At 46.0% G+C, this 12647-nt stretch overlaps 2 protein-coding genes across 10 annotated transcripts in view; both read left to right on the top strand.

Moving 5' to 3' along the window:
• Positions 1 to 4229, top strand: part of PDZD2 (PDZ domain containing 2) — a 243302-nt gene extending 239073 nt beyond the window's left edge. For all 7 annotated transcript variants that reach the window (XM_072134274.1, XM_072134263.1, XM_072134271.1 and 4 more), the window contains one exon: positions 740 to 4229. In XM_072134274.1, coding sequence (XP_071990375.1) covers positions 740 to 906 — 167 coding nt within the window. In that variant the 3' untranslated portion in view covers positions 907 to 4229. The remainder of the gene's footprint in view (positions 1 to 739) is intronic.
• A 2941-nt stretch (positions 4230 to 7170) lies between these two features.
• ELAC1 (elaC ribonuclease Z 1) lies at positions 7171 to 12647 on the top strand. 3 transcript variants are annotated; one of them, XM_072134242.1, is made up of 4 exons: positions 7171 to 7211; positions 9390 to 9593; positions 10454 to 10918; positions 12076 to 12647. In XM_072134242.1, exons 2-4 carry the CDS (start codon positions 9437 to 9439, stop codon positions 12540 to 12542), a joined length of 1089 nt encoding a protein of 362 aa, XP_071990343.1. In that variant the 5' UTR covers positions 7171 to 7211; positions 9390 to 9436; the 3' UTR covers positions 12543 to 12647. The 3 variants fall into 3 exon arrangements, with proteins under 3 accessions (XP_071990343.1, XP_071990334.1, XP_071990327.1); XM_072134233.1 differs by having other exon boundaries at positions 7185 to 7245; XM_072134226.1 differs by having other exon boundaries at positions 7186 to 7315.

Raw genomic sequence — 12647 nt, 5'->3', positions numbered from 1 at the left:
CAGATGTGATGACTTCATCAGTCGCCAGCTTTGACATCTACCAATGCACCAGGTGATGACCTCATCAGTACCCAGATACTCTATCAGCACATGTGATGACATCCTCATTCCCAAGCTATGACATCAGCACATACAATGGGGCTCATTTACTAAGGGTCCGTTGGATGTACTTTCGTTGGGTTTCCCGACGATTTCTGTTTTGCGCCGAATTGCCCTGGGATTTTGGCACACGCGATTGGATTTTGGCGCATCGGCGCCGGCTTGCACGTGAAAAAAATCGGGGTCGTGGACAACCCGAATGATTTGGACAAACCGCGATATTTAAAAAGCAAATTGTGTTGCAAGATCAGCACTTACAAGCACCGGGAAGAAGCAGGTGAACTCCGGCGGACCTCAGCTCAGAAGCGACGGATGCAGGAACTCGGGTGCACGATCTTAGTGAATCTTAGTGGAGTAAGTAAATCTTCCCCAATGTCTTCACCCGACATGGTCACATGATGTCATCCAAAATGTTATCTGCTAATGACATCACCAATATTGCTCATTATAATGTCATCACCTACATACAAACCACCAGCCCTTGTCCCTGACTACCCTTCCCCCGCTACATGATGTCATAACCAAGGAAGTCTGTAATAACCACAGCTGCACCGCCGCCCCCCATACTTTACCCTGCGTCACCACTCATATTGTATAAGCCGGATATATTTATCACTTTTTGTTGCTCTTTTCCTTGTAGGTGGCGCCGCTGAGCAGGCTGGGAGAATAGAAGCTGGGGATGAAATCATTGCAATCGGTGGGAAGGCTCTGATCGGCCTCATGCACTACGACGCCTGGAATATCATCAAAGCCGTGCCCGAGGGGCCGGTGCAGTTACTAATCAGAAAGCACAGGACTGCTGTGTGACGCGGACCCCCAGCCCTCTAGGCACCGGGCGCCCCCTAGCTGTGTCCATGGGAATGACTTCATTGTAAAGACCTGGGACATCAGGCAGCGGACACTTAAGGATGAACTTTCCAGGGAATCTATGACCTAGATGAACTGCGCTACTATCCACGGCGGTGTCATACAGCGAGGGGGGGGGGGTCCGCACATCTGGGGATGAAACTTGAATAACACTTATTTATAGCCCCTCTCCCCCATCTACAGGAATCATCTACATCTCCTCATTGCATTACGAGCCTTTAGACGTAGCAGGGTTCAACGCGTTGTGCCACATGACAGATTTGTCTCTGCTACAACTAAACCCTTACACTTCGCATCTACTCACACGATGCAGATTTCTGACTTGATGCAGTATCGAGGACACACCGGCCCCTTTAAATATCCCCGACTGTAAAATTCATCTTTTGATTTCATTCCAGTTGTTGTTCTGTGCGACTGAGACCATATACAGATGTAGCAGAGCTGAATTTGTTTTCCAACTCTTGATGTGAGTTAAAGGGGCGGTCGGGTTTGGTAATAATAATAATAGGCGCATGGATGTGACGTCATCGGCCTATGAATCCCATGACCACGTCAGAGAAGCGACAGGCAGGGGTTAGGGGGTGTCAAACCCCCATCAATCTCAAATTGATCACCTGTTCTAAGAAAAAGTGAACCATTTCTAAAATTTGGACAACCCCTTTAAAAGAACAGAGCAAGGTCATAGCCAATCAAAAGAAAATCAAATGACAAACTCCCAAGTGACAAACTCAGCTCTGCTACATCTATAGTGTGTAGTATTAGCTTGATACAGCGGAGGAGCGGCGCCATCTTGTGGCCACACAATGATATATGTATATTTATACACAGAGTGATATTTTCTTACCCTCCAGATATTGGGTCAGTTTCCTCTCTATATTGTCAAATTATATTCCGATATATAGATACATTTTTATTTTTTTGCACACAGAGCAGTGATCCGCACTCCAGCTCTTTGTAGAACTACAACTCCCAGCATTCTGGGTCTGATGTGACACGCCGGGGGTTGCAGATCACTGATACAGAGATGATATATGGTTAATATTAAAGAATTTTATAATAAAAAGTTAGGATAGACACAATGACTGCCTTATCTATAGGTGATCCATAGGTGACTCCTCCCACTTGTCCAGGAATCTCTAAAGAATATCAGGATAATGGATGTTATTTATGGCAAATGTTCCACAGGGGGAGATATTCTGATCCGATCTGTACAGTAGGGGAGGTGCCCGGCCCCGGCTCCACTTAAAGTGAACGTCCTCCATCGGAAATCACTTCACAGGTTGTGAATTCTGTAATAGTGGAAGTTTTATTTTACTGACACAGAGCTCCAAATCCCCTGCAGAGTCTTAGATTTACATGATAAACTTCTGTATGTTTGCAGGCACCACTAGGGGGAGCTCATGAGCTCAATGTATAATCTGTGTACAGTACTTTTTGGAGCTCCCCCTAGTGGTGGCTGTATATACAGTATGTAGTAATCTCCTGAGCTCCCCTAGTGGTGGCTGTATATACAGTATGTAGTAATCTCCTGAGCTCCCCCTAATTGTGGCTGTATATACAGTATGTAGTAATCTCCTGAGCTCCCCCTAGTGGTGGCTGTATATACAGTATGTAGTAATCTCCTGAGCTCCCCCTAGTGGTGGCTGTATATACAGTATGTAGTAATCTCCTGAGCTCCTCCTAGTGGTGGTTTATATACAGTATGTAGTAATCTCCTGAGCTCCCCCTAGTGGTGGCTGTATATACAGTATGTAGTAATCTCCTGAGCTCCCCCTAGTGGTGACCTATATACAGTATGTAGTAATCTCCTGAGCTACCCCTAGTGGTGGCTGTATATACAGTATGTAGTAATCTCCTGAGCTCCTCCTAGTGGTGGCTGTATATACAGTATGTAGTAATCTCCTGAGCTCCCCCTAGTGGTGACCTATATACAGTATGTAGTAATCTCCTGAGCTACCCCTAGTGGTGGCTGTATATACAGTATGTAGTAATCTCCTGAGCTCCTCCTAGTGGTGGCTGTATATACAGTATGTAGTAATCTCCTGAACTCCTCCTAGTGGTGGCTGTATATACAGTATGTAGTAATCTCCTGAGCTCCCCCTAGTGGTGGTGTATATACAGTATGTAGTAATCTCCTGAGCTCCCCCTAGTGGTGGCTGTATATACAGTATGTAGTAATCTCCTGAGCTCCCCCTAGTGGTGGCTGTATATACAGTATGTAGTAATCTCCTGAGCTCCTCCTAGTGGTGGCTGTATATACAGTATGTAGTAATCTCCTGAGCTCCCCCTAGTGGTGGCTGTATATACAGTATGTAGTAATCTCCTGAGCTCCTCCTAGTGGTGGTGTATATACAGTATGTAGTAATCTCCTGAGCTCCCCCTAGTGGTGGCTGTATATACAGTATGTAGTAATCTCCTGAGCTCCTCCTAGTGGTGGCTGTATATACAGTATGTAGTAATCTCCTGAGCTCCCCCTAGTGGTGGCTGTTTATACAGTATGTAGTAATCTCCTGAACTCCTCCTAGTGGTGATTGATGATGGGGAATTTCACTTTAAGAAAGCCATATTGCATTTTGAGCAGTTGTCCTATATAACATTATGAAGGTGATAATGTATACATAATGTATACTACTGTGACCCCTTCATTTCAGGAGTCCATAGGGACCCCAAATTCTACATTGTTTGTACTGTGTGAGGGTACTAGCCCTAAAAGGGGCAGGGTTTTTACAAACTCCACCCAAAAATGCAGCATTCCTGGGACTGGGGTGTCCCAGGGGCGGGACCTAAATACTCTGATTTTTAACCAATGAGAAATGGGTAAGTATTCTGTTGAGTCAATCACTTGGTTTCTGTGCACCCCCTGTTCCAGCCCACATCCCTGTCTCACATATTTACTTAAAGGGGCACTCCAGACACACCTCCTGGTATGAAGGCTTAAAGGGGCAGGCATGACAGAGAAAGCCCCTCCCACATGTTCTTTCTACTCCGCCCCAGGGCCCTGCACTGGATATAACACAATGTATACTGTGTGCTGGACCTCCCCTTTAAGGGCCCCCCTCAGATGTTACGTCCTGGGGCCCCGGCCACTGTCTTCTCACACATTCTGTAGTTGAGTTGCAGATGATTTTGTAAGATATTGTACATTTTGTTGATATAATTGTGTCTCTTGTACATGACATAGACTGTACATTATACGCTCTGTAAATCTGATAGAAGATCTTGTTTTTAGTAGTTTTACAAAAAATAAAAGGCTCAGTATTGCAGCGAGCGGCCTCCGGGTTCTTCATTATGTAGTGGGGTCACAGCGCCCTCTGCTGGTCATATAATACACTGTCATATTAGAGATCATCTAAAGGGGAGCTCCAGAAAACCTGCATATGATTTCTCTATTGAGGGAACGTCAGTGTGTTCTGTATTTTTCTATTTTAGTTTTTCCGGTAAAAAGGTGGATTTTACTTAAAACACACGATCTACACCGAGCGAACACTGCCCCCGGCCTGGAGCTGTGCTCACTGGTCTGCAACACTGTAACAGAAGAGCAGCTGTGTGGCGAGGGATTTGAAGCAGATCCTATAAATTGCGAAGGAAGGAGATAAGAAGAGAACGGCGCACACCTCAGCCTAAGAGGTTAATGGATACAACGCGTTCTGGGACTTCCTTATTGAAGTAAAAATAGAGACTGAAAAATATGAATGAATACAATAAATAGACAAAAAGGAGTTTACACATAAAAATACTATAAAATTGTAGTGTAGAAATTAGATGCTAAAATATATATATATGTGTGCGTGCGTGTGTGGCACCAACCGGATATAACGTTACTGTAGCCCCCTCCATAGTGCCGACCTGAGTATAAGCCAGGGCACCTAGTTTTACCACAAAATAAACTGGGAAACGAAATCGCCAGCAGCCTCCCCTCATTAATAAAATGTCCACAGCAGCCTCCCCTCATTTATATGTTTACAGCAGCCTCCCCTCATTAATAAAATGTCCACAGCAGCCTCCCCTCATTAATAAAATGTCCACAGCAGCCTCCCCTCATTAATAAAATGTCCACAGCAGCCTCCCCTCATTTATATGTTTACAGCAGAGCCCCCTCAAAAATACACTGTCCCCTGCGCGGCCCCCACAGTAATGTCTTCTGCACAGCCCCACAGTAATGTCCCCTGCGCGGCCCCCACACTAATGTCCCCTGGCTGACCCACATAGCAACAGGAAGAACAACAACTTGGAGCCACGGGGAGAAGAGGAGCGCCGGAGGTAAGCAAAAATTTTTTTTAAATTTTAAGTTCTTTTGGCCACAGCCCGGGAGTTGGGGGACGCTCTGTGCTGTCCTTCTATAGGAAGCTGCACTGTACAGAGCTCGTTGGATCACAAAGAGTAATAAGAGCTGTTTTATATAACGAGCCATGCACCTGTGTAATGTCATATGACCAGGGATATAACAAGCCGTGCACCTGTGTGACATCACATGACCAGGGTTATAATGAGCCGTGCACCTGTGTAATGTCATATGACCAGGGATATAATGAGCCATGCACCTGTGTAATGTCATATGACCAGGGACATAACAAGCCGTGTACCTGTGTGACAACACATGACCAGGGTTATAATGAGCCGTGCACCTGTGTGACATCACATGACCAGGTATATAACAAGATCTGCACCTGTGTGACATCACATGACCAGGGTTATAATGAGCCGTGCATCTGTGTGACATCACATGACTGGGGATATAACAAGCCGTGCACCTGTGTGACATCACATGACCAGGGATATAACAAGCCGTGCACCTGTGTGTCATCACATGACCAGGGATATAATGAGCTGTGCATTTGTGTGACATCACATGACCAGGGATATAATGAGCTGTGCATCTGTGTGACATTACATGACCAGGGATATAACGAGCCGTGCATCTGTGTGACATCACATGACCAGGGATATAACGAGCCGTGCATCTGTGTGACATCACATGACCAGGGATATAACGAGCCGTGCACCTGTGTGACATCACATGACCAGGGATATAACGAGCCGTGCATCTGTGTGACATCACATGACCAGGGATATAATGAGCCGTGCACCTGTGTGACATCACATGACCAGGGATATAACAAGCCGTGCACCTGTGTGACATCACATGACCAGGGATATAACGAGCCGTGCACCTGTGTGACATCACATGACCAGGGATATAACGAGCCGTGCACCTGTGTGACATCACATGACCAGGGATATAATGAGCCGTGCACTAGTGTGACCAGGGCCGCATCTGCCATGAAATGAAGTCCCCGCCTCAGGTGGCAGATTGCGGACCTTTTAGAGGCGTCATTTTGCCGCCGGTAATATGGACTCACCAGTGGCTGGCAAGTCCGTACTACCTGAAAAAAAGCCAATCACTTTACAAAGACTAATCAGAGCTGTTTGATGTTACGAGCCTTGCAACTGTGTGACATCATATGACCAAAGATATAACAAGCCGTGCACCTTTGATACATCACATGACCAAGGATATAACGAGCCGTGCACCTGTGTGACATCACATGACAGGAATATATAACGAGCCATGCATTTGTGTGACATGACATGACCGGGGTTAATATGAGCTGTGAACCTGTATAACATGACATGACCAGGGATATAATGAGCCGTGCACCTGTGTGACATCAGATAACAGGGATATAATGAGCCATGCACCTGTGTGACATCACATGACAGGAATATATAACGAGCCGAGCACCTGTGTGACATCACATGACAGGAATATATAACGAGCCGTGCGTTTGTGTGAAATCACATGACCAGGGATTTTGGATATAACTAGCTGCCCCCTTTGAGACATCACATGACATTAATATATAACAAGTGAAATCACGCCGGCGCATGCGCTGTGTTTGTTGGATTGAATTGGCTGAAGAGTCTATAGTTACACGACTACACAGGACATTACGCTGCATATTATAAGACGCCTTTTAGGAAGTCCAGTTTTTCTCCACCAAATACTTATATAGATCTATGAAAAAAAAGTAGGAAAGGTTAGTAATTCTGGGGGGAAGAGAGTAATTCTGGGGCGCAGTTACGTAGCACAAGCAGCAGAGGGCGCAGTGATTCAGAATGAGAAGTGCAGATGGGGCGCAGTGATAGAAAACAAGCGGCAGGTGGCGCTGTGACATCTTTATAAAGCTTTTTGCTCTCTCTTCGCCATCTTTGAGCTCCCGCTGACTGTCTCTGCGTGACTTCCGGTGGGTGTAGTACTCGCTTGGTCCTCCTCTGACGGTGAGAGTAGTAATATGGCTGACTTCCGCTTCCGCTTAGGACTCTTGGTGGAGCTGCAGCAGAGCAGGAGGTACAGTAGGAAGAGGGCAATGAATGAGGGGCTGAGGATTGCAGATGGCAGTAACCTCTGCCTATAGGGAGCCCAGGGCATGCACAGGGCATATTCCAGGGGTCATGTGACCATGCCTTTAACCCTTCATGGCTTTAGGGGAGGGTCATGTGATTGAGCTAAAGTTCTACAACTTTATAATAAACTGTATATGTCAATTATTCACAATTATCAGGACCTCTGCTTGCTGCCAGTGAATGGACACAGGCCATAGGTGGTTTATAATATGCATTTGGCACTGCCTTGGCAGCGCAGCCACGGATCATGTGATAAGTCACGTGACTTCGCAACAAAGTTATTTGGGCCGTGTTAACAGTGCGTTTTGAAACACAATACAACAGCGGAGTAGATTTGACTAATTACATAACTGTTAACATTTACATTAACAAAAAGCAATGTTTGCGCATGATTTAACATGGTGTTAACATTTACTTTGTTTACACATTGTGATATTTTGTAGACGCAAATATTAGCAGTAATGTAATTGGGTAAATCTCCTCTCCTTAGCTGTTGTATTGCGTTTCGGAACACAATGTAAACGCCATATGTGAATGCAGCCTCAGTGCTAGCACAGAATCCTTCCATCCAGAGCCTCCTGTTTCCTCCTGTATAGGTGGTGCTGCCAGTCTCCGTTTAGAAGAGGTTCTTAGTGGCACCAGGGTACGTGGAGCATTTACCATTCCTTGTACACCACTTTTCTGGCGGGTGGAGCTGGCGTGGATTGAATCCTGGCTGGACCCTCTTCGTGCATCAACAGCGGGATCACGTTGTACCCATGATGACTTGAAAAATTCAATCACCCGTAGCCCCCTTGTTTGCCCAATTAGACATATTTAAAGTCCGGTAGATTCGAGAACTAAGTGACCCACATAAATGTGTCAAATCCTTTGCAGTTTTGTGTCTCCATGGTGATAGACTAAACACAATTACAGTGTAGTCAGATAATATAGTCCTCCAGCTCGTAGTGGATGGATGGAGAGGAGTATGACTACAGGATCCGGTTGTTGTGTTGTCTTTATCCATGGAGATGTATAGGAGCTGTATGCACATGGTAGATACTGTTGGTAGTTCTCCCATATAATAATAATAATAATGCCCCTTTGTTTTACTTTGCACATTCTTTTTAGTACATGCTGCACACTGACCCACAGACCAAACTCTGCACTATAGGGGGCATCCCGGTGCTCAGTCAGACGGTGCGCCAGATTTAACATGCATAGTCCGACAGAGGTGTGATGGCAAAAGTGGCGTTTTTAGGCTGTTTTTTTACAGGTTTTACCAATTTTCTTAACTAAAAACGCGTCCGTTTTCAAAAAGCATTTTTTACAATCTGCGATATGCAGCAGCTTAGTGAGAAGAAATCACCCGTGGGAGCTATAATTAGAAAAGATCTCACCCCGATGGGTCAAAATGATCACAAGAACTGTGTGCAAAACTCCCAGAACCACACAGGGAACCTAGTGACTACATGCAGAAAGCTGAGGCCAAGGTAACAAAGGCTCAGATCAGTAACACACTACACCACCAGGGACTCGGATCCTGTGGTGCCAGACGTGTCCCCCTGCTTAAACCCGGACGTATCTGGGCCTGTCTGAAGTTTGCTAGAGAACATTTGGATGACTGATCTGTGTACATGAAAAATGAATGGGGGACCATGTTTTGTGAGATCTCATCCCATAGAAAACCTTTGGAGGGAGTTGAAAGTCTGTGTTGCCCATCGACAGCCCCAGAACATCACTGCTCTAGAGGAGATCTGCATGGAGGAATGGCCCAACATAGCACCAGCAGCATCGTGTACCTACCTGGGGAAGACTTAAAGAAAACATTTGACCTTGGCAACAAAGGGAATATAACAAAGTATTGAGATGAACTTTTGCTATTGACCAAATACTTATTTTACACCATAATTTGCAAATTCATTCTTTAAAAATGTGACTCTCTGGACAATGTGATTCTCTGGATCTGTTGTCACATTTTGTCTCTCGTAGTTGGTGGCTGACTAAATACTCTTCCCCCCATTATATGTTACCTGCAGGTTCCCGCTTGCTTATTGGCCAGAAGTGAAGTGCTCTGTCCACCACCATGTCCATGGATGTCACATTCCTGGGGACAGGCTCTGCCTATCCGTCTCCCTGCCGAGGGGCCTCAGCCGCAGTTTTCCGGACAGAAGGGGAGTGCTGGCTATTCGATTGTGGAGAGGGCACCCAGACGCAGTTCATGAAGAGCGCCCTCAGGGCAGGTAAGTTTTGTAGAGAAGACTTTTATAGCGTGCTGGACAGTGCAGATTCTCAGAGATAAGAAAAGTGTCCACCACTACAATCATCATGGACACGATAGAACAGTCACCCAGCTTTCCTAGGCTCCTAAGTTGTTCAGGAAGTTCTTGGAAGTGTCGGGGCCAACATCATTGCTGAATGTCACCCAACTTTTCCAGCTTCTCCTAGAGCGCTGCTAAAAACTGTATATGTATTCGGTGGATACATAGCCGTCCACAGACCTATAATTGTATCGCACGTGCAGATTCCGCTCCCGGGTAATTATTTATTGGGCTGCTATTTAAATCGCGTCTCTAATCCCCGGTAGTGAAACGTGAGCTGCGCAGAGATAATATCTGCATCCCGCGCCATGTGCTGCCGCTTGCCCGCTCCCTTTTATTATGTGTGGATACCCCAGCTGTCACCGGCTCTGCTGAGGCCGACAGCTGCACCATCCAGGGCCAGCACCTTGCAAGATTATATAACAATTTCAGGCTTCTCCAGGAAACTCGGGAGAGCTCCACAGTCTTCGGAATGACAAATTTACTCATATTTTAATACTTTAGGATGTTTACATACATTAGATGTGACTTGGTGTATCTATGGCAGCTTTAGCCAGCTGTAATGTGCCTCTGTGTTTAGTGCAGAGCGCTCAGAGCACCTGAAGAACATGTAAGTCTAGTTATGTATTTATGTATCGCTACAAAACTAGGCAGATTTGCCGTCAGGAGCCTGAGTGATCCCTACGCTGTCACCCAGCTTTCCAAGCAAACTATAAATCTATGAACACAATGATAACGCCTGGTATGTGGTGTCTATAAGGAGTCTCATGTTTGGTCTGCAGGTAGGATCACCAAGATCTTCATCACCCACCTCCATGGAGATCACATGTTTGGGCTCCCGGGCTTCCTCTGTACGGTTAGCCTCCAGTGCGGCTCTACCCCTACTAAGCAGAACGTAGACATCTATGGTCCGGTGGGTCTACGAAGCTTCATCCACATGAGTCTAGAGGTGTCTCACTCACAGCTTATGTTCCCATACACCGTCCATGAATTGTTGCCTTCAGAAGACCAATGCCCGGCAGAAGAGTTCAAAGACTTCTCCAAGTACCGGACAGAATACGGCCCACCACCCCCAGGAGAGCAGGCGATTGTATCTGATCCCTCTGATGGCACATACAGTCTCCTGGATGATGAGCAGTTCACAGTAAAAGCCTTTAAGCTGTATCACCGCATCCCATCCTTTGGGTTTGTGATCACTGAGAAGGAACGGCCGGGAAAGCTCAACGTCAATAAGCTACGAGAACTTGGTAAGTTTAGAGATGGACCACTACACTTTGAAGGTGACTTTGCTGATATTTAGGTTCCCCTAGTACAGTGGTGGCGAATCTATGGCACTTGGAGCCCTTTCTGTGGGCACCCAGGCCTTTACCCCACTACATAGTTTTCCAGGTTGGGACTTAAGGCTTTCTCCTGTGATCCAAAACACCCCAGGACGCACCATTCTTAGAACTATTTTAAAGCAACATCCTAGGCTCCCAGGACTACAGAAGGAGCGGGAAGGGCTGGATAGAGAAAGATTGTCATTTGAGCTTCTGCTCTTGGTCCCCTGATTCTTCCTCTTCAGGGGACCCTGGAGGGAAGCTACAATCCAGATTTCTCCATCTTTCTATTGTATTGGTGAACTCAGGACACCAATACAATTAAAACCTGTGGTACAGCAGGAATCAATAAGTTACTGCTTACATTGTCATGTTGGCACTTTGCGACTTACAAGTAGATTTTGGTTGTAGCTTGGGCACTCTGTCTCTAAAGGGTTCGCCATCACTCCCCTAGTATCATGCTGAAATCCTGGAGAGGAACATATTATCAATGATTGTATGGGGTAGGCACTTCCTTCACATGTCATGAGCTGAAAGAAATTGGGGATTGAAAGGAAATAAGATCCCGAAGGCCACTTTAAAGGGGTTTTCGGGTGCACGCTATTGATGGCTGATGGAGTGAGTGCCCCTTTGACTTAAACCTCTATTGATCTTATTTAGTCAACCTACCCTAAACATAATGAAAAGCATTGCAGAAGATGGATAGGTAGTGGTCCGACACTCGGAAACCCATTGATGATCTCGTCTTGTTCCTCTAATGGAATTGGACAATGAATGGAGTCATCTCCTTTCAGCTCTCAACATGGAGTTAGCCAAATACAGCTGATCATTGGGGGTTCAAAGGTGTAAGACCCTCATGAATACTTAAAAACTTATTTCCGCTTTAGTAAATGGGAGATACAACTATGAATTAGAGTTTTAATGTCATTCCATAATCTTGCAATAGGGGGTTACATCTTAATTGGTGGGGTTCTGACTGCTGAGACCCTCACTAACCACTCCCCCCTATATACCCTGCCACTCATTCACTATACTGGTCCTCCGGCAGCCCACGTTAAGCCGTGTTGCTTTCTTGTTTTCCATAGGTGTTCCGCCTGGCCCTTTATATGGGAAGCTTAAGCTGGGTACAGCTGTGACCCTAGAGAATGGACAGACCATCTCTCCGTCTGATGTGTTGGGGGACCCCGTGCCTGGAAGAAAGGTCTGCATCCTGGGGGACTGCTCTGGGGTCGTAGCATGCGGCGCGGCGGGCCTCTGTCAGGATGCCGACATCCTCATCCACGAAGCGACATTAGATGACAGTCAGATGGAGAAAGCCAAGGACCACGGCCACAGCACGCCAAAGATGGCCGCCGAATTCGCTAATCTGTGCGGAGCCAAGAAGCTGGTCCTGACTCACTTTAGTCAGAGGTACAAGCCCCCCGGACTGCTCAGCGAGGGTGATGAGGATGTGACTGTTCTTAAAACTCAGGCGCAAAGTGTTTTTATAGGGGAAAGCGTGATTTTAGCCGAGGACTTTTTAACCATTAATATTCCATTAAAAAAGCTGTAATAGGCAAAGCACATGTAACTTTATATATTTTATATTTAAATGGGTTGTGCATATGGGAGGGGCTGAAAGTCTACAATAAAATGCTGAATATGTTTTTGGATAAGA

Source organism: Engystomops pustulosus, chromosome 1 (genome assembly GCF_040894005.1).
Source record: "Engystomops pustulosus chromosome 1, aEngPut4.maternal, whole genome shotgun sequence".
Taxonomy (NCBI): domain Eukaryota; kingdom Metazoa; phylum Chordata; class Amphibia; order Anura; family Leptodactylidae; genus Engystomops; species Engystomops pustulosus.
Note: the sequence above shows the minus strand (reverse complement) of the source record. Positions and strands in the feature narration are given on the sequence as shown.